General features: G+C 38.4%; 1 protein-coding gene across 1 annotated transcript in view; it reads right to left on the reverse strand.

Moving 5' to 3' along the window:
• The window catches only part of LOC116510360 (cadherin-12-like), a 161,894-nt gene extending 143,126 nt beyond the window's left edge, over positions 1–18,768 (reverse strand). The window contains 1 exon segment of the mRNA XM_032219878.1: positions 18,538–18,768. Coding sequence (XP_032075769.1) covers positions 18,538–18,768 — 231 coding nt within the window.
• Positions 18,769–23,690: the final 4,922 nt, after the last annotated feature.

A 23,690-nucleotide genomic window follows, 5' to 3' on the forward strand; every position in this document is an offset into this window, starting at 1 on the left:
AGAGCCAGCGTTGTCCAAAGATGTCTCCATGGTCATGTGGCCAGCATGATTAAACGCTGAAGGCGCATGGAACACTGTTACCTTCCCACCAAAAGTGGTTTCTATTTTTCTACTTGGTTTCGAACTGCTAGGTTGGCAGAAGCTGGGAGAAGTAACAGGAGCTCACTCCGTTACATGGCACTAGGGATTCAAACTGCCAAACTGCCAACCTTTCTGATCAATAAGCTCAGCATCTTAGCCGCTGAGCCACCACATCCCCGACAAAGTGAATTACTTTGTAGTTTTTTAGATTCAACTAGAATTTTAGTAATGATTGAACTCCTGATGACTACCTGGACTGGTCTTTTAGGTTTTTTTTTTTTTGTGAGATTTTCAGAAGTGGTTTCTTGTTGCCTTTTTCCTAAACTGGAGAGAGAGAGAACAGACTCAACGTCTCTCAGATGACTTTGTGACTAAATTGGAACTAGCAGTCATAGCGTCCCATTTTCTAGTCTGATGCTTCAACCACTACACCGAACTGGTCATAAATGTTTCACAAATATTATTTTATATAGTCCCTTTCTTTGCAAATTGTTTCTAGAATTCAGAAGTAACACTTAGATTAAATCCCACTGAAAATAATGGGTTTACAATAGTTGCTATAATTTGTTGTTCCACTAAGTATTAATGCACTTTTCATGAATATGCTTAGAATAGTCCTCCTTATTAAACAACATTAACTATTGTGAAATACACCAGAAAAGTAGTAGATGGATTATAAAAAATGAAAGAATTTAACAAAATACCAGGTTAATTTTTAAGTAAGTAAGTAAGTTTGAATGTTGAATGCCGAATGTTATTTTATTTATATGCCGCCCTTTTCTCCCGAAGGGGACTCAGGGCGGCTCACAACTCAAACCAGGGAAGGGGGATACAAACAAAAAATTAAAAACGACACAAACCAATACATAATTTAAAACACACGACAGTCATACCATTCAAGACGGGGGCAACAATTCTTTAGCCCCAGGCCTGTCGGAACAGCCAGGTTTTAAGGGCTTTGCGGAAGGCCCGGAGGGTAAGTAAGTAAGTAAGTAAGTAAGTAAATTATTTTAGTTTAGTTTAGTTATTATTTTAGTTATCAAAAACAATCATGACATCTTAATCCTAAATATGAAATAGTCCCTTGAAATTTTTTTTAAAAATGGCAAAATTTAATACTAAGATGAAACTGAGAGCCAGTTTGGTGTAGTTGTTAAGGCACCAAGCTAGAAATCAGGAGACCATGAGTTCTAATCCAATCTTGAGCACAAAACCAACTGGTGACTTTGAACAAGTCATTCTCTCAGTCCTGGGTAGGAGGTAATGGCTAATTACTTTTGAAAAACCTTGCCAAGAAAATTGCAAAGAATTGTCTGGGCAATCTCCAAGAATTGAACGTGATTGAATGCAAGAGGGAAAAAAGATTAAAGTACAGATGAGCAGATGAACTAATGCAGGCATTTTGTAGTACTTCTGCCATCTTCTCCCAAAATAAAATAGGTTTAAAAATGAAGTGATCTGATTTCCTATAGTTCAAAAATTATGCGATATTCAACCATGAGATAATGAACTTGATACTTCTTTTCAGAAAAAAAAAATCAACTATAAGCCTCATTATACATATTTTTTTTTGTAAATGTTTTTTTCCCCCTTTTTATTTGCTTGTCTGAACACAGGGATTTTTTTTTACTTCCTCCTCCTATTCCTACTTTGATATCCTTCTCCTGAGAAAGGTTCCTAATCTTATTAAATTTCTTTCTACGTTGTTATAAATTCATTTCATAGGCTATCCATTTAAGCAACTAGTCCTTTGTATTTTGCCTTGAAATCAGCGGGGGATATAAGAGTTGGCTCTTTGAGTGTTATTGCTTCCCTTAAGATGGGTTGGAAATCTAAGTAACCACAGAGGAAAGCTGATGATGTTGTAAAAAGGCTTCCCTCTGTGCAGTTACAGAAATGATGGCGCCCAGATAGGCCAATACTACTGAATACAGAACCCTTTCCATGTGACAAGACGCACCCAAATGTAGATTCTCATTTCATTATTATCAATTGAAAAATAGACATTCAAAACCAGTAATTAAACGTCAGTCCAGTAAAATATATTCCATGATATTCTTGTCGTTATAATGAAATGTGAAGCTGTACATATTTAGGATATTTCTCTTTCTATCGAGAGAAACTATTTATTTATTCGCTCATCTGCATTAGCGGTAACCAATTGAAAAAGCATGGAAGCATGAGGAAGATAAGCAACAATGAACATCACTATCTAAAGTGAGTGTCATTATATCCAAGGTATAATGTCTGAAAGTCCACATTGCATCAAGCTCATTAGTAAGTTTAAGCTGTGAAATAAATTGTTAACATGGCATGGCATGAAGCTGGCGTTGTTCTGAAGTCGGTGCTCCTGAAAGCAAAATCACTCTGACCTGGCATTTAGTTTAGTTTTTAGTTTAGTTTTAGTTTTATTGAACACTTATAGGCCGCCCTTTTCCCTGAGGGGACTCAGGGCGGCTTACAATAATGAGGGAGGGGAGTGCAAGACAAGACAAAAGAAAATGTGAGTAAAAATTAACAATAAAAGCACAACATTCACTCAGCATTCGGGCGGGGAGAGAGTAGAGTCCTATCCCCAGGCCTGACGGGATAGCCAGATCTTGAGGGCCGTGCGGAAGGCCTGGACGGTGGTGAGGGTGCGAATCTCCACGGGGAGATTGTTCCATAGCGTTGGAGCTGCAACTGAGAAGGCTCTCCTCCGCGTAGTCGCCAGTCGGCACTGACTGGCGGATGGAATTCGGAGGAGGCCTACCCTGTGCGATCTGATGGGACGTTATTAATTCAATAACTTTTGTTATTTGCTGACCTAGGAAAATATTATTTTGTGCCCAGAGCCCTGAGAAAAATAGGACAGCAACAGACATTTCCTGAAAGAGTCTAGTCCTTGTTTCACAATGGTTGCTACAAAATTTGGCTGCCAATTTTCAGTAGGATTTAGCGTGAATTTCCTGCCAAATCTACAGAGTCTTACACTTATTTATTAATTTTACTTTGATGCTAGATTAATTCATTAATTTTTCATTAATTTAGTACTATTTAAGCTTAGACTAGAATTTGCCCACTGCTGGATTCCAACAGGTTGTGCAGATGAGAGAGGACATTGATTGATTGATTGATTGATTGATTGAGGAATCAAAGTTCTGTAAATATTATTCTAATCACAATAATAGAGGTTTCAGTGATGTTCAGGTTCAAGGTGGAATGTTTTCCAATATAAAGCTTGGTTGAATAATAGTGACTAATAACATTGAAAGAATTTTATCAGATAAATCGCAGTTACTTCGTCATTTTAATGGGAACCTTTTGGGAATGTTCAGCTTTGTGAATCTCTTTTTTTCCAAAGTCTATTTTTGCTGTGCAAACACAGTGTATATCACAACATACAAAGAATAGGATTGGGATATCTGAATGCAGTCCAAGAAGAAGGCGAAGAAAAAAAAAAGAAAAATCAGTTAAATTCCAGTGAATAATGCTAATTTATACTGAGCCTGTTCTAAGATATACAACAGATATCAGTCCCTGATTTCTTTTCAAACAAGATGCTATGAATCCACTGTGGCATGAATAAATATGTAGTTAATGCCAGCTACTGTCCATTAAAAATGTGTTTTGCTGAACAATTGTGTACAGAAATGTGCAAAATAGGACAGCTGCATAAAACAATGTGTACATTAGGGAAATTTGCATCTAGATGTATGTATGCAAAATCCTTGTGTTAATGAGCCATAAATACAAAAATGCTGATGTTTTCTCTCATTTTTTTGTTTGAATATCTTCCTTATTAATTGGAACTGGATTCATTCATACCATAACAACTCTAGTCAGATCATAGGTTTATCTAATACTGGTAACTATGAACAAATCTAAATAATAATTGTTGGGAAGTTTCAACTTAAGATGTCGTTCTCATCCAGGATACTTCAGATATTTTTCAATAGAACTTTTGGGTCATGGAATATTATGCACGAAAAGACAGTTTTCCATAAGTAAACTTCAATTTAATCTGTCACTAATTAAACTTCAGTTTAATCTGTCACTTCATCATGATTCCATTCCATTACTCTATTGCACATAGCCACACCAAGACAGAGAAACTAGTGATGGGATTCAGCTGGTTCGCACCTATTCGGGAGAACCGGTTGTTAACTTTCTAAGCAGTTCAAAGAACCGGTTGTTGGAAGAAATCTCTTTGTTTTTTCCCACTTTACAGGACTAATCCTGTAAGGAAACATTCTAGTGTTGTTTCTAGCCTAGTCTTTATTGCCATGCTTACAGAAACTGCCTCTCTGGTTAACCCTTATGACATTGTAACAGCTAAGGCAAAGCACGCCCATTGATGTGCGTGACGTTGAGTTGTCCACGCCCACCCAGTCACATGACCACTGAGCCCCATCTACCCGGCTGGTCATTAGGGCAGAGAACCGGTTGTTAAGTTATTTGAATCTCACCACTGAGAGAAACACACCTGTGTCTGTGCAGCCTAACTACTGCACCAAGGTGGTGCAGTGGTTAGGGTGCAGTACTGCAGGCCACTTCAGCTGGCTGCTATCTGCAGTTCGGGGGTTCAAATCTCACCGGCTCAAGGTTGACTCAGCCTTCCATCCTTCCGAGGTGGGTGAAATGAGGACCCGGATTGTTGGGGGCGATATGCTGACTCTGTAAACCGCTTAGAGGGCTGAAAGCCCTATGAAGCGGTATATAAGTCTAACTGCTATTGCTATTAATTTCTGTCTCTATATTTATCATCTCTGTTTCTGTCTGTATACCTATATTTCTATCTCTAGCTTAACATAATAGTTTTCATATTTATGGTGCTGGGCAATATTCTTTTACCAGTGGAATATGAAAGCAGAGCAAAATATCTGAAACACAACCCCAAGTTAATATTAGTTCCCATAAAATAGAAAAGAACCATAAATAAGGTGTTAGGATAATTAAGCACCTAAAGATTAAAACAGAATCAACTGCAAGATTCCAACTTTGGAAGTAGGCCATTTCCCTTGCAGCAAATCATGTGCTACTGACTGAATGTTTCTTCTCTCAATTTTTGTAGGAATCAGCACAAACCTGCCAGGTACTTTATTTCTCCCTAACATATTGTGCTATTTAAAAAATAACTTATTTTACAAGCTCATGAGCTAAAAGGAATTGTTGTTTCATATTAAAAAAAATCTAAAAACAAATTCAGTTTTAAAAAAATTTCATATTTAGGTTAATAATAATAATAATAATAATAATGCTGATGAAACTGTTGATCACATACTCAGCTGCTGTAAAAAATCACGCAGACTGATAAATTGCGGCACAATTCAGTAGCACAAATGATCCATTGGAATTTGTGCAAAAATTATAATATTAAAACAGCAACAAGCTGGTGGGAACATCAGCCTGAAAGAGTCACCGAAAATCAGATGGTCAAGATCTTGTGGGATTTCCGTATACAAACCGACAAAATACTGGCGCATAATACACCAGACATCACACTGGTTGAGAAAAATAAGGTCACAATCATAGACATCACAATACCAGGTGATTAACAGGGTCGCCGAGAAGGAACATGAAAAAATCGCAAAATACCAGGACTTAAAAATCAAATTCAACGACTATGGCACAAACCAGCAGTGGTCATTCCAGTGGTAATCGGCACACTGGGTGCTATTCCAAAAGCACTGGAATTACATTTGAAACAGTTAAAAATTGACCAAATCACCATCAGTCAAATGCAAAAAGCCGCACTGCTTGGATCTGCACGCATATTACGAAAATACGTTATGACGTCCTAGGCCCCTGGGTGGGGCCCGACTAGTAACCAATGCCAAATCCGGCGAAACAACTGGCCGCTGTGATACAATTGTATAATAATAATAATAATTAAAATGCAATGTACAGATATTGAATGCATCAAAATATGCTGCGGATAAAACTAAAAAAGCGATCAAATTACTTGCAAATTAAGCTCAATGAAACTCTTCCCTCATAAAAGCAATAATAGGATGGGCAATTCCCACTCCCTCATTGTGCCGTCTCCCTGGCTGTCCATTCTTCATAAAATGAAGGGAGGAAAATGTTCATGAAGTCTTTTGGGTGAAATCTCAGAAGCCCAAGAGACTGTACGTTTCTGGAGTAATGATCGTACAATGAAAAAACATTCATATATCAACTTGTAAGTATGGTAATTAAAATTCTTGAACATGCCCAAGACAATTGCTATCAATAATTCTTTTCTTTTGAAAACAATCCCAAAAGGTATTTCTTTCTTTCTTTTTTTAATCAAATGGAGTAAGAAATTATTGCTGGATTTCATTCCTAGCACTCCTGGCCTGGAAATAGCTAACTTAGAAAAGAAAATCTTTCCAAGTTTACAATTTTAGGGAAATAGTAACTTCCAAAAATTGGTTTCTTGAGCAGAGGCTGTCCAGTTAACCAGATAACAGTAATATGCACTTTAAAGGATCGAGGCAGGAACGACGCGAGAGCCAGGACTTCCAAACAAGAACAGTTTATTCAAGAAGCGAGAGCTGACAGCGATTCAAAAATAACAATTCCGCGCCAAGGTATTTATACAACTTAGTTAAACAGGGGAACCAATGGAAGGCCGGGTAGCGTCTAGCAACTGCTGATGCAGTACCCTGGCCAATCAGGTTGGCTCGGTCGGCTAGCAACAGGCTATGCTGCGCCTCAGCCAATCAGGGCGCAGCCTAGACTGTTGCTGGCCTCCCGGTCGTAAGTGGAGGATTTTATGAATCCTCAACATGCACTAAAAAACCACAAACATTTGATCAAAAGTGGTGCCTCACCAGCAAACAGGCTGAGTGAGGGAAGTCTAGTACAAAGTAACCTACACTCTTATGTCAAAGGACATGCAAATACAACAATATCATAGTTGCCAAAGTGAAATCAGGCTATCACCAAACTTAAATGTTTCACCAGTAACCTTTAGCATTCAAGATTACCTCTAACTATTTAGAACTTACATTTATGTTTTTCAGAACTAACTTAATATTCTCCTATTCACAGTTTGCCTAGCACCATTTTTAAGTTCTATAACAATTAGAAGGAAGCCGAATATCACGGTTCACCGACAAAAGGGCGACCGACAAAAGCGTGACCGACAAAAGCGTGACCGACAAAAGCGTGACCGACTAAACTGTGGTGACAAAACCGCAAGTTCTAAACCATGGACAAATGAGCGCTGAAGCACGCCGACAACAGTGCACCAACAGAAGCGTGCTCTAACCCTAACCCTAACCCTAACCCTAACCCTAACCCTAAACCTAAACCTAACTCTAAACCTGAACCTTACCTTAACTTAAATCGTGCTTCTGTCGGCGCACTTTTCTCATGTGCACATTTGTCGGGTCACGGAATATCACAACATAAGAATTCCAGTGAACATTCTATTTTAATTATTTATAGAAAAATCTAAGCAGGCAAATTTCTGGTTCATATTCTTGAACTTTCTGGGATGTTCAGAAGAGAAGGTTTGCCTGTGTTGTGAAACTAGAGCCAACAAATAGTTTTAGAACATAATTCATTTGGACTTGCTCCTAGTCAAGCAATAATAGGACCACAGATTCTATTTTTCTGGCTTTATTTTGGATACACCGCAAAATGATGAAGCATCTGCAATTACTTACAGTAAAACTCAGTACGTCTTTTTCAGAACGTTCTAAAATTTGCACTTTGGTTTGTGGATCAAAAAATCTCCAATTGAATGACTCAAAAAAACCTACCCAGCAGCATTTCAAGAATGCAAGGAATATTCAGAAATTTGTATGTCCACTTACAATTCATACCACTCACATGGGCATCAGAAACAGCTTGAGAGTTTATTGCATGAATTACTACCACCAATTAAAATGAACTCTGGATGCTTAACCTATCTAGATTTTTTTTGTTTAACGAGCCTGAATTCCAGAGAGAAATCAACTGAGGACAATATTCATTATTTTGTAGTGAAAAGTTGCAGTTCTAAAGGATTTGGGTTATTTATATTCACTAATATTGGGCTAGCTCTGCTTGGCAATTATGAGAGTTGTAATTTCAATATATTTGAAGGGCATAGGCCCGGGAAAAAAAACAATGCATAATTTCTTTGCCTGAAGAATTTTTAAAAATCCATACTACCCCTTAATATTCAACAATTTCACTGTCAGCTTCATGGAACTGAAGATTTATGCCATTTAAACTCCATGTTGCAGTTAATACAATAACCTTTACATTTTTATTATAGTTGGCTACTCTTTTGGAACAGAACATATTCTAGATTCTTAAAAGTCATCAGGAAAAAGTCACACTGAATTTTTTTGTAAATCTGTTACTGCCCTCAAAAGAATAATTTCTGTCTCCATATCATCACTTTTCAGGCAGTACTGTTGTGTCACTTAACTTTGTCATTTCAAATCAAAGGGGAAAAAAATCCTATAATTGTCAAGAAGCATCCATTTTTGTGGTCAGTAGAAGATCAGGTTGCTGAAATTCAGCAGTGAAACTATGGGGTAATGTTACAAGTTTTAATTGAAATAAGTGTGAAAATAGGTGTGTTAAGTTTCTGCTAGATTGATTACATCTATTTTCCATTTATGTCAAACACAATGGATACTAATAACAATAGGACGAACATTTGAAAACTATGATTTTTGATGGCAATTGCACTTGGTGGTCAAAATATTGTTTTAAAATATATTTGTTGATAATAGAAAGAAAAAAAAATCCACTTTTGATCATCTATGTAATATAGCCTCCTTAGTTTTATTCATTTGAGTAGAGTAAACTTTTTTTAAGAACTTCATGATCTACCCACAAAATTTCACTGAAGGTTTTTAGTCATTCATTGTCTTGAATAAAGGCACAGATTCTCTTTGGATCTCTCAGGTGCAGTGGTGGGATTCAGCCAGTTCGCACTTATTCGGGAGAACTGGTTGGTAACTTTCTAAGCAGTTCGGAGAACCGGTTGGGAAGAAATCTCCTTTTGCTTTTTTCCCACGTTACTGGGCTAATCCTGTAAGGAAGGCAGGAAGGAAACATTCTGGTGTTGTTTCTAGCCTCATCTTTATTGCCCTGCTTACAGAAACTGCCTCCCGGTTAACCCTTAACATAACAGCTAGATGAAGCGCCCATCGAGGTGAGGATGTTGTGTTGGCCACGCCCACCCAGTCACATGACCACCGAGCCCCACCTCCCCAGCTGGTCATTAGGGCAGAGAACCGGTTGTTAAATTCTTTGAATCCCACCACTGCTCAGGTGAATGTGTGGAAGTTAGAGAAAGGTTACTGTGGAACTTTGTGCGGTTTCATTCTCTCCCACAACTTCACAATGACAAAAGAGGCAGAGCTTTGTAGGAAAACTTCCCAATCTTGCTTGTGCACTGAAGTGGGAAGGACTATTTATGTAAGTATAATTGTCAATGAAATGTCAATGAAAATGTCAATTCAGTATGGAGGCCATTAGAAAGGCAAATCTGATGTTGAAAATTATTAGGAAAGAAAAAGCAACATAATATGTGTCAGCACTATTCTTTTTTTTAACATCTGTTCTTTCAAAGTGCCCTTCATAAGTGATCAAACCATAATAACACTCATTACTGATGCACTGGTGAATTAACTCCTCTCACATCTCTATTACTTTGCTCTTTTATTTTGCTTTGAGAAAACTGCAATTGTGATAATTATTATTTTAAAAAAAATATTCATTTTTGCACACTTTATTTTCCTGAGTTGAAGGTTCTGCAGCTTTCTTCCTCAAAAAGGTATCTCCTCCTTTCTCAGGTTTCACCCTGAATGTGACATAACATTCATTGTATCTGAACAATACAAGAGAGAACATTCAGAGATCCCACATGGAAGGAGTTATATCACAGAGGGTGTGGGATTACAATTTGTCTCCATGAGTCAATTTGCATGAAGAAGCACCACAATATACCCACTGAGGCGCCGAAGCAATTTTGTCTGTCCACTCCTGGAACTGGTTGAAGAGTCCTCAGAGGCAAAGGGATGCATTGACTTTGCTTTTAGAAATACAAGGTCAGATCCAAAACCCATCTAAGAAACAAGAGGGGATCTCTTTCAGCGGATACAAGTTTTATATTGTTCCAGGTAGAGTTCAACTAATCCACCAAATGAAGTGGGCAAAAGTCCCTTTAGCCACGACTTCCATCCTCTGCAATAACAGTCTAGAAAGATGAATAAGAATAATATCTTGCAGAATTCCCTGGGGTTATGCAATCTTACACCTGTACACAGAGGATAATTGTATACATATAATCTTTCCTTTCTACTGTACTGTTGTGAAGATTCATCAAATAAGACCCATTGGGTACTTCTTAACTGAATCCATAACAGGTGGAGCTTGTATCGTATTAAGACATTTCTATCAACATCCTGCTGCAAATGGCAAAGTTTTTAGTCCTTTAATTCATCATTAAACCTGTTGATGTTCAGAGGCACATATTTATGAATTGCAATTTATAGTAATTAATACCATTCCATAACCTTATTTTAACTTAACTTCCTTATTCGTATCTCCTGTTTCTTTCTTACATGAACGCGCATAGCATAGCATAGCATAGGACAGAATAGAACTGAGTGTCTTGGAGGTCTTCTAGTCCAGCTACCTGCTCAAATAGGAGAACATATACCATTTCAAATAAGTGACAGTCTAGTGTCTTCTTAAAAACTTCCAGTGTTCAAGTGCCCACAATTTCTGAAGGCAAGCTGTTCCACTGATTAATTGTCCTCATTGTTAGGAAGATTCTCCTTAATTCCAGATTGCTTCTTCTTTGGTTAGTTTCCATCCATTGTTTCTTGTCCTGCCCATTGATGCTTTGGAGAATAATAATTGACGCCCTTTTCTTTGTGGCAGCCCCTCAAATGCTGGAATACTGCTATCGTGTCACCCCTAATTCTTCTTTTCTTTAGACTAGCCAGACCCAAAACCTGAAGCTTTTCTTCATATGGTTTAGTCTCCAGATCTTTCATCATCTTAGTTGCTCTTCTCCGAACTTTTACTAAGTCTCATCATCTTTTTTTATAATATGGTGATCAAAATTGGTTGCAGTATGCCAGGTGTGGCCTTACTAGGGTTTTATAAAGTGGCATTAATATTTCACGTGATCTTGATTCTTTGTTTATACAAAATAGGATTGTATTAACTTTTTTGGCTGCTGCTGCACACTACTAGCTCATATTCAAGTGATCATCCACTAGGACTCCAAGGTCCCTCTCACAGTTACTGTTTTTGAAACAGGTCTCATCTAATCTGTACTTATCCCTTTGATTTTTCCTGTAAATCATCAAAATGTAAAACTTTGCTTTTCTCCACATTAAAATTCATTTTGTTGGATATGGCCCGTTGTTCAAATTTGTCAAGAACTTTCTGGATCCTGAGCTTGTCTTCTGGGGTGTTGGCTATTCCTGCAAGTTTAGTATCATCTGCAAATTTGATGAGTTACCCTTCTATTCCCTCATCTATGTCATTTAGGATAGGGTAGGGTAGGGTAGGGTAGATAGGATAGGTTAGCTGAGCTGAGCTAAAATAAGATAATATTATTGTCACTTTTCTGTGAACACACTGGCACAGATTAAAAAAATGAAATGCTGATCATCATACATATACATGCACATACATATACACATGTTATTTATACATACTATAGTCACACAGACACACACATCAAAGAGCACAGTGGAAAAAAGTGTCTTGAGAGTTAACAAGGTAGATACTATATAGCATAAATAGAATCTAGTTGTTTTACTTCAGATGCTGCAAAGTCTCCTCCCAGAAGGTAACAAAGAAAGCTGGCCATAGAGAGGATGTATAGCATATCAAACAATACCATAGACCCTGATCAAGCATTGCTTATGTGCTATGTCCCGGATAGAAGGAAGTGAACTTCCAATAATCATTTCTACTGTCCTCACCACTCTCTGCACAGCCTTCCTCTCCAAAATAGGAATACCCACAAACCACACAATAATCCAATACAACAGGATGCTTTAAATCCTCTCTCTGTAAGAAGTGTAAAGATAGGGGAAGGAAGATGTTCTCTTCTCATATGGTGCAGAAAATGCAGGAACTGCTGTGCATGCTTCAGCAGTGTCTCATTGTTGAGCTAACCTGCTTGTCAGCTGCACACCCAAAAACATGGTACTTCCAACCACCTCCACAGTTGAAAAACACAGAAGTATATGGCTGTCCCTGCCTTTTCTGATATGATACAGGATATCAATATGAGAGCAGAAGCACACTGATTTGTCCTGATTTAAAAGGGTAAACCTCGAGAACTTTTTAGACTTCCTGTCCATGAATTTGACTAAACATCATGTTCTCTAACCTGACATTTTTTCAAATAATATCCTGAAAGGGCTCGATGGTGGTGGTGAAAGACAGCATAAATTGATTTGAGAATCTGGGCTGTTAACATCTGACATGGCTGCTATTAATCTCTTCAGAGCTATTCCAGGTGGCTTCCAAAATTAACTAGTTATCCAGGATGTTTAACAAAACTGACAGCTAATTTTATAGACCCATTAGGGATCTATTTATAAATTACACTAATACTGTTAGCGCTCTAGATCTATAATAAGGAATGAAACCATCACTTTTCAGATTAACATAAAAGCCTGTGTTTTTTTTTCTTCGAATGGGTGGGATGGAGGAATTGGAGAATTAAAACATAACATTCTGGACAAGGCAATGGATGTAACACAGACATCAGACAGTAAATGTGAAATCATCTATTCACCAAAATTCAGCAATAAAGCATCCAAGGCTTTTAATTTCACTTTAATATCTTCTCAGTATGCAGAATTTACAAATATATAATACTTTGGGCAGTGATGGGTTACAATTTTTTTTACTACTGGTTTGGGTGTGGGAACAAGCATCTGGCCAGGTGGGCGGAGCTACTACCGGTTCACCGGATCTGGGCAGAACCGGGAACAACCCACCTTGACTTTGGGATATATTAAGGGAGAAGTTGAAAAGAAAACAATTCCCATTTTTTTAAATAAAAAAAAATATGCAGGACTTGAATTGACAAATTGCTAATTGGGAATTTTTAAATAAAGAGAGAGACTATAAATGGTCCAGTACTAATTTTACTGGCTTGGCAAAAATATCTTGAAGTAAGAAAATGTGACAACTTCTCACAAGTCATGCTGAAACTATCGATTAGCGGAACCAATGCTTCTGATATGTGTAAGAATTGAAAAAACAGACAAAAGGTCAGCTTTCTTTTCCAGTTTGCAATGCTGGACCCTATTCTGTTTATATCTTACCATGGAGCTTCACTTAGATTGACCAAAATTATTCTGAGAACATTCTGCACAGGGATATCTGGGTGGAAGTAATTTGCGATGGAGAAGCAATAGCCATAGTTGCAACATTTGAAGTCCATTAGTTACAACTGTCCCACTTTTCTTCCAGCACAGCTGCCATGACAAGACAAGGGAGGTAAACAGCCAGTGAATATAGAATTAAGCACTCCCAATCTCTCTCTTTCTATCACTCTCAAAGTTTCCTGTTCTGACTCCCCCCCCCACACCAACACACACTCTGAGCCAGAGATTGTATTGTATTGTATTGTATTTAATAGATTTATAGGCTGCCCAATCCCGCCCAATCCCGGAGATAAGTTATGGCATTTAATTAACAGACAGACAGGTCCTTGGCAGCAAACCGGCACAGACAAGCTTGGGCAGCAATAAACACAGATAACGCTTGGCAGCAATCCAGCCTGCCAAGCTCATAGTAATGACGTCTGGCATTCAATCCTGCATTGACTTCTGCAAAGAGGGGTGTGTGCACAAGGAGTCTTTTTATAGTCTGGAGAGGAGCCTAATGACCACCAGCTGAGCGCAATTACCTCCTGTAACTGCACAACTGTAGTAGCTCTTCAATGGCGTGCATCCAGGCATGTTCTCCAACTTTTAGTCAATGCGTTGACTTCTGCAAAAGGGACATGTGCACAAGCAGTCCTTTTTATAGTCTGGAGAAAAGCCTAATTACCACCAGCTGAGTGCAATTACCTCCTGTACTGTTCCTGACGCCTTTTAGCTCTTCAGTGCCGGGCATACAGGAACAACTCACTACTGGCATCCAGCTCACTCTCCCTTGTCTCCTACCCACTGGTCCAAGGCTCAGGCGCCTCCTGGTGGCCAACCAGCCTTTATGTGCCCTGCTCTGAATCGGAACCCTGTCCAGGGTTCTCCACATCCTCCAGAGCCGACTCATCGGGCCCCTCGCTGTCGGAGTCTGGTGGCAGCTCCAATGGCTCCTGCTGGGCCACAACAGCTTCCCAGGCCTATCTCTGAAAAACTACCTTATTTAAGAAAAAATATTTAATTTTGTGGCTAGTTACCTTCTGTTATTAATAGTAGACATCATTTATAACTAGTGTGCAAAATGTACTGGCATATATCAACAGCTTTGGTGCCAACATAAGGATAAAAAGCCTATCATATCAAGTTTTATATTTGTGCACATATTGCCAAAGCTGGAAATAAATAACAAAGGAGATAGATAATTATCGAAGCAGAGAATGTTGCATAAGAATTTTGATACTGAATAGAAGTATATTGGCTGATATAAATCTTTCATAAAGTCAGATATAAGCAAGCATCAATTCCGTAACAACAACAAAAAAACACTATCATGCTCACAGTTGTGTTTCTTGCTTTCTTGTTAATGAGGTATTTTTATGCATTCATTAGTTTGTATTCTATCATCCAGATCCATCCATATTTATTTTATCTTCGAAATAGAAGTAGCACACTAGGGACTTATTTGCTTAAAAGTCTACACTGAGTACTCAAGGATGCATCAATTTACTCCTCTTAAACTGAAATTATACCCAGGATACATGCCTAGCAAAACAAAACACCAAACCTTTATTCATCATTATAGCTTCTCCTCCCTGTAATAAAACGTCTAAGTAACAATTAGATCATGTTAATCTGAGATCAAATATAACAGATCCTCATCATTTTGTTCCTGCTTATTTTAACTTGTTAGAAGCTACAGTCCTGATCAAAAGATAGAAACAACAACGAAATATTTTAAGGTGTTATGGTAAAATGAACAACGTTAACTGAATGAATATTAATCTCAGAAATAAGAATATATTCTCTCAGCCTCAAATTCATTTTATAAAGCATGTGGACAAAAACAAAGATATGTAATATTAATCAATGATCTTAAGTGAGAGGTATTTTCCCAAATTCATGCTGACATTAAATGGTTTATATATTTATGAATTCTTAGCTTTTAGCACCCTAAATCCAGCCTGAAATGCTTCTGATGATCAAACTATTTATGATGGCAAATAAAGAACTACCGTTTAATGTAAAAGAGAATCTAGTCACATTTTCCTTTCTTTTCTTTCAAAATGTCTTTTAGTTTGGAAGTTAGGAATGGAGAAAAGGGATAAGAAAACTATAAACAAAATAAGCTTTTCCTCTGAAAATATAACAGTGTCAAAAAACAAAAAAAGCAAGCAAACAATGAAGTAGAGAGTCACAACAATAATCTGCTATTTGCAGTGAGCTGCAGTGGTGCAGTGGTTAGAATGCAGTACTGCAGGCTACTTCTGCTGCCTGACGGCTGCCTGAAATTTAGCAGATCATAATCTCACCAGGTTCTCATCAGCCTTCTGTCTTTCCAAGGTGGGTGAAATGAGGAACCAGATTGTTGGGGGCAATAAGCTGACTCTATAATAGCAGTTAGCAATAGCAGTTAGACTTATATACCGCTTCATAGGGCTTTCAGCCCTCTCTAAGCGGTTTACAGAGTCAGCATATTGCCCCCAACAACAATCCGGGTCCTCATTTCACCCACCTCGGAAGGATGGAAGGCTGAGTCAACCTTGAGCCGGTGAGTTTAGAACCGCTGAACTGCAGATAACAGTCAGCTGAAGTGGCCTGCAGTACTGCACCCTAACCACTGCGCCACCTCGGCTCCTTATAAACTGGTTAGAGAGGGCTGTAAAAGCACTGTGAAGTGGTATATAAGTCTATTGCTATTTGGAACATCAGTTCCAGTGGTGGGTTCCAAATCCGCTCCAACCGGTACGGTTAGAACGGGCCCGGCGGCATCCATGTGGATGCGCACATGCACGCAACGCATACATGCATCTTAGCACCTCTGTGAGCCTCTGTGATACTCCGACTGCTCAACGGAGCATCGCGCAGGCATTGTACATGCTGTGCATGGACGCGGAAGCACCAAAGACTTAAAAGACCAGTAAAAAGCTCGGGCGGGTGAGTGAGCCCTCTGGAGCACCGTACCGGAACGGCTCTGGTATGCCCGTACCAGGGTGTACCGCCTGCAACCCACCACTGATCAGTTCCATGTCTTTTTTTCTTACACTCTCCCATGTTAGTTGCTACTAAGGCAAGAGAAAGGATAATATTCCTTTAGATCAGGGAAAGACAGCTACCATTAATATCACCTTAGTTTCTTTCTTTTTTCTGGGCCTGGAACCCCTCAGGACACAGCACATCAAAATGCACTGGCGAATTTACAACCACATTAAAATTAGAGCCATGGTGGCACAGTGGTTAGAATGCAATACTGTAGGGATGCACGGCTAACTCACTGCTCACTCCAGGGGTTCGATTCTGAGCAGCCCAATTTTGACTCAGCCTTCCATCCTTACGAGGTCAGTAAATTGAGGACCCAGATTATTGGGGTATACTGACTCTGTAAAATGCTTGGAGAATAGCAGTTAGACTTAGACTTATATACCGCTTCATAGGGCTTTCAGCCCTCTCTAAGCGGTTTACAGAGTCAGCATATCGCCCCCCACAGTCTGGGTCCTCATTTCACCCACCTCGGAAGGATGGAAGGCTGAGTCAACCTTGAGCCGGTGAGATTTGAACCGCTGAACTGCAGATAGCAGTCAGCTGAAGTGGCCTGCATTGCTGCACCCTAACCACTGCGCCACCTCGCCACCTCGGAGAAGGCTGTAAAAGCACTGTGAAATTAATATAAGTCTAGATGCTATTGCTATTAAAGGATTTTTCTGCTCTTGTTTGGGAAAAATCACAAAATACACGATAATTTTAATCCCTTTATTTTTTCTTCTTTTTTTTTTTTTCAAAAATTCAACCCCAAAGGATTAAAACAGGTGAAAATTGCATCCCTCCGATTATGTTAGTTGGTTACCACACTTGGTTACTGGTTAAAAAAGAAAAAATAAATCTCACTGGGGCCATAAAAAGTGGGTTTTGTTTTTGTTATTGTTAAGACTTCAACTTCCATCATCTCAGATCATTGACATTCAATATGGGCAGACAGAATCATTTAAAACTTGTGAGATCATGAATCATCATTCTTGTTTAGAGAAGAGTTATTTTCTTTTAGGAAAACAGCAATATTTATAATGCCTATAGGTATATTTTAAGATGTACAATATATAAAATCTTATGACAACTTGCTGTTTTCTTGTGATAAATCTAATAGATGTAAAAATACAATGAAACAAATTAAAACAAACCCTCAAAGTAGAAGAAAAAGCTTGGGAAAATGGTACAAAATGACATTGTCATCTTTCTCTCTTACTAGAATCCAATTCCTAGTTATGTATATAACATTTTTCCTTGTGGGTATATGGATAGGGGGCAAGATATACCTATATTCTCTGTATAAAGAGAGCACAATTACATCTAATTGTTGCATTTGCAAACAATGATGCAAGCTGATAGAAGTCAAATATTCACCCATTTTTCATAATTTGCTTGAATGGATTAAATACATCTAAAATGTCTCCAGAAGGCATATGTACACTTGTATGAATATACACATTGCTGAAATGAGAAACGGGAAAGTGTCTTTCAATTTCATCAAATTATTCAGTTGCACAAATTATTTGATCTACTATTGCATTGTCATATCACAAAGCTTATTGCAACATTGGTATACACAAATATTCACATATAAGTGTTCCAATAACAACTTTGAACATTAAACATTTCATTAACAACGTTGATCTACGAGGTATCAAATATCTGAAGTTCATTCAATTACTTTCAATGGAATGAAGCAAAATCTTATACAAGTCTATTCCAAAGAAAGCTTTATTAACTTAACTGGGATCGACTCCATGACAAATAAGTACATGATGTATCAAATTATATACTGAATTATTAGTATTTGTTTCTCTATACTGAGCATTCAGCACTGCCAATCTTCAAAAAACAGCCTTCAAATATGGTAATTATATAATTGTTGGTAAATTCTTCCTTGAGCTACTAAAAATCAATGATTTATATAGTGGCTACTTCTTCCAAAAATCTGATTTCATAAAACCATGCAAAAATAATCACAAATTATAACAACATGGTGATAAGAGTGGAAAAGAGTTGTTGTTTTTTTTAAATAAAAACACAAATTTGTGACTAAAAGTTAAAGAAAAGACTCCTTTGAGTGAGCTTTGATTTTAGAAAATTATGCATTTACCTTTCCCACGTACTGGGGTTCGGAGCCCATGTATTCTTCCAGGACAAAAAACTGATTCCAGACCCAGCCTCTCTTGACCCGTAAGGTGGGTATCCTCCTTCCAGGGTTGGTGACAACATTTCTCCTTGACTCAGCTTTGGAAATCTGTTGTGGTTGTGAATGAAGTAACATTAAGATGCCTCCATTGAACAGGACCCAGAGAAGCAGGGATAAGCAGTTCCTTGTAAGCATTGGCAATGGTTTCTCTACCGCAAGGATTTAAAAACTCCAATGTTGAATGATGAGGTGAAGAATCCAGTTTTGAGGCTGTCTGTTGACCTTCACTGCTCAGCTTTGGATTTATTTATTTATTTTTTCTATTGCCAAAATGCTAACGCAAACATTGATTCTTTGGTTGACAAGGTTCCTGCTGCATAAAATTCCATCTAAAGGGACCTGTAAAAGAAATTTATATGGCAGCATGAAATTATACCAAAAAAAAATTATACTATAGTAGTCATCCAAACTCTCACACCTACTTAACTTCTGCAGACAATGAATAAGATAGAACAAAAAAAAAAGAGAACTCAAAGTATTATTGTATTTTATGCCGCAGCACTGATTCACAACCAAATATAGTAAACTAATATTAGCAGTATCTCATTCTGCTTCTGCTATGTATTATTTAGTGTCTGCCCTTCAAGTTATAAAATAAATCTGTTACACACCCAGTGAATGTTGTTATTATTTACTCACGATTCACAAGGGGAAAAAAGCCACAACAAACAAAAAAATGAGAACATTGGCACATCTTATTGCCACATTTATGTTAGTTTGGAAAAGAAAACTTGTAACCTTCCTCTCCCTTCTCAACTCTATTACAACAAGGAACTTGGTTTACTGACTACTACTCCAGACTGCAAAACCAATACTTAAGTCTCCAAATAAGTTTCTAGAACTTGGTCTATCACTCGAGGACACATTTACAATATTCCCAAAGTGAAATCTCCATCCTATCACCAAATATAAGTACTACAAGATATTGGTTACAAGAGAGAAGCAACTCCATAAACAGACACGCGCAAATGAAGTTGTGGTAAGATAAGCATGGGTGTTACGTTTTATAACAATATGCACAAAGGCATTTCTCATCTGTGCACCTAGGTGTACTTTACGCTGCTTTGCTCTGCCCATAATGGGCTTAACTTCAACTAAACAAACATAAAGATTTCTATTTTCCCAGTTGCAAAGAACGTATGTCTATTAGGCCATTTTAAAAGAGAAGATATTATGGAATGACTTTAACTACTGCTGTTATTTTCACACACATGAGTGTCATCGAGTAGAAATTAGCAATAGCAATAGCAGTTAGACTTATATACCGCTTCATAGGGCTTTCAGCCCTCTCTAAGCGGTTTACAGAGTCAGCATATTGCCCCCAACAACAATCCGGGTCCTCATTTTACCCACCTCGGAAGGATGGAAGGCTGAGTCAACCCTGAGCCGGTGAGATTTGAACAGCCGAACTGCAGAACTGCAGTCAGCTGAAGTAGCCTGCAGTGCTGCATTTAACCACTGGCCTGGTGCTATAGACTGAATTGTTGTGACTCAGCATCAGTCTTCTGTGAGTCTTTTCGGGATGCAAGATTAATTGTGCAGCTGGGGCTCGTTAGGGGCATATTCTGGGGATAAAAGGATGGATGATGCCACGCCCTAGTTGCAGGAGTCAACGTTCCTTGGTTGGTACAACATTGCTTGATCATCAGTCGTGGTTTATGTAAGATACACTTGGATAAGTGCTTTGTGTTTCCTGTAACCCTGATTCAAGGCTACACTTGGAAAAGTGCTTGGATTCAAACCCAAATAAAGAAATGCCAATCCTGTTGAAGTCCCCTTTTTCCTAAGAATCTGTAATGAAAGAAACATAACTCAGGATCACATTCTTGCTCTTCCATCAGCCAGAAGTTACCAGAAATGCAGAGCAGGAAACATAGTACAAATAGTCTGCTTTACATGGTGACTTTCGCAATTATGACAGTGACCAAAAATAAGTTTGTGAACAAAGTCTATATCTACTATCTTTTCCTCATTTCTCTCTCTTAGTCACACATTCATCATTACAGTCAATGAATATGCATTGTCCTGTGGCCTGGTGCTATACTGAATTGTTGTGACTCAGCAGCATCTTCTGTGAGTCTTTTTGGGATGCAAGATTAATTATGCAGCTGGGGCTCGTTAGGGACATATTCTGGGGATAAAAGGATGGATGGTACCATGCCCTAGTTGCAGGAGTCAACGTTCCTTGGTTGGTACAACATTGCTTGATCATCAGTCGTGGTTTATGTAAGATACACTTGGATAAGTGCTTTGTGTTTCCTGTAACCCTGATTCAAGGCTACACTTGGAGAAGTGCTTGGATTTCTGTAACCCTGATTCTTAGAGACTGTGGAAGAAGTGTTTTGGCTTTCGTTTTGTTTAACTTGTGTTGCCATAAGAAAGATTTGTTTTTCATTCCGTTATCTGGTCAGAGACTGTATTGATGTTATTTTTGGGCTCGAAGCCAGTCTGAGCCGAGAACTGATAAAGAAAGTTCCTTTTAAGTTTGTTTGCCTGACATTTGTTAACGAGCCGTGAAGGGGGGACAGAACACTGAATAGTACAGAATAGATTCATTTTTTTAGTACTGGTTCTGTGGGCGTGGCTTTGTGGGCGTGGCATGGGAAGGGTACTGCAAAATCCCAATTTTCTCCCCACTCTCAAAACTTCCGCTACCAGTTCTCCAGAACCTGTCAGAACTGACTGAATACCACCTCTGGTACAGAACTATTCTGAACTCACCCCCAACTCCAGAAAATGTTACTTCCGGGGGGGCAGGGGGGGGCACGTCAGAAAAAAAAATCTGCTTTTGCTTTTATAGCTGACCCCAAATAAACTGAGCAGATAACTGTAGGCAAGAAGAATGAGGAAGGAAAATAACAGGAGATATTTAAGTTCTATATACGAAGGATCAGTTGTTTTAATATTTGACAACATCCAATGGGAAATATCTCCCACATAAGATCAATTGCACTGAATGGGAACTGCACAAGGTACAACCATTTTGAAAAAGGCGAATCTCTTCCTCTCATAGGAAAACATCTTGATGCAGTGAACACTTACAGTTCATTAAGCATGTGAGTACCAAACATCATGCCAATGTATGCTTCCTAGCGATGGTTTGTAATTAGACATTTTGAGTATTTGCTTTTCACATATATGCTTTTTTTTTTTCTAAATAATTGTAGCTACTTAATACATTGGTAACATTAAATGGGTATAATTAAATATTTCTGTGACTAAGGGCAAAATGAATTTCACTTAATTTGGAGCTTTAATTAATGATTGTGGCAAGACCCAGAGGGTTTTAATTCTTTCAGGGTGGTATAACATTTTGTTGCTTTTGTTACAGAAGCATGTAGTATAGCAGAACACACAAAGATAAGTGGGGCATATTATTAAAAACCAGACAGGCCAAGGAACTCATACAAGACAAAAATAGGGGAAAAAGGAGAGAATCTGAGCTCAGCTGCAGCATATCTATCTATCTATCTATCTATCTATCTATCTATCTATCTATCTATCTATCTATCTCTATCTATCTATCTATCTATCTACTATCTATCTATCTATCTATCTATCTATCTCACTGGTAATGCCACACCATGTTGATAATAGATATGTCTGTCGTTCATCCTAACATTTACTAACACCCAAACATTTACTAGTGTAGCTAGGAGCAGAAGTAGCACTGGGCCAACCATGTTTGGATTCAGAGTTAAGCAGAATCAATCCTGGCTAGCACCAGGGACTACCAGAGCTATAAGCTAAAACTAGGAGAATTGTTTCATTATTGCTGTCCAGGAAACTGCATCCTTTATGGCCATGAATTAATCATCAAAAGTCAAGCTTGACTTGAGAATGCATTGAAGTCAAGTAATGAGGATTTAGTAGCTGCCAGCAGATGTAAGGATGCTGTAAAGTGTAAGCTGATGCGATGGGGATGATTCAGCAATATATGGTATTGCCTCTTTAAGACTCTGGTGGGGTGGAGACTATGGTCAGATGTCTGTATATAAGTAGCCATTAGAGAGCGTTTCTCTCTCCTCGTTGTGTATCTCGTTTATCTCCTTGTGTCCATAGCTGAGTGGTAAGGAATTTATCTCCATGAATGCGTCTGTATACATTTGTATATAAACCACGATTACCTTTATAAAGGCTCTGTGTGTTGTCTGCTGTGTTTTGCTCTTGGATGTATATCATAATAATAGTCAGGCTGCCAAAACTCAGATAATTGACATTTTTCTTAAAGAGCACCTGGATAGTGCCCTAATATTCTGCCCCAAGATCCTGCCCTGGCAATGCCAGTATAGCTATATAAAATCAGGTTACTGAAGAAGTATATGTAGAAGAAGTTACGCCAAAAAGCACACAGAGAACTTTTGTAGGAAGTTCAGGAGGTATCTGTGAGCTATTCAGTATCATGGAAATGGAAAACAGTTTCTTTTCCATTGGATAGTTATGTGATATGTCAGAGGTTCCTCTCCCAACATAATAGCAATAGCACTTAGACTTATATATCACTTCACAGTGTTTTACAGCCCACTTGTGGGAAGTTATCATCCAGCCCTCTCCCAGAAAAATGAAATATCCTAGGAAATATTGAAAAGGCAGAATATTTCTCTGGATGTGAAAACAAAGAAACATGTTTTAAAAGACAGAATAATTGCCTGTAGCTTCCTTCCCCTCCCCAGTTAATGGGCCATTGACACAGCCAGGCTAGTCCACTTTACATAATAAAGACTTCTCCACTGCAGCCCCAGGGGGGATGGGAGTAAAGGCATGATGATGTTGGAACTTTACTCAACTCTCCACATGGCATCCAGAACTCATCTATACCTGGATTCAAACCACAGCCTAGAGAGTTGCCCCTGCATGGCCCCATGGGAGTCTGACAACCAATCAGAATACATTTGTTACATAGGAACAGGAAACAGAGAGGTGGGACTAAACAGGTATAAAAAGCCTAGCAAGCCCTTCTCTTCTTCTTCTCCCAACATTGAAGCATGCGATCACCTTTTCTGTCCAGGGCTCAAGCCATGTGGCCCTGTCCAACAATAAACCATCTTTCCAAGCAG

Source organism: Thamnophis elegans, chromosome 6 (genome assembly GCF_009769535.1).
Source record: "Thamnophis elegans isolate rThaEle1 chromosome 6, rThaEle1.pri, whole genome shotgun sequence".
NCBI classification, from domain to species: domain Eukaryota; kingdom Metazoa; phylum Chordata; class Lepidosauria; order Squamata; family Colubridae; genus Thamnophis; species Thamnophis elegans.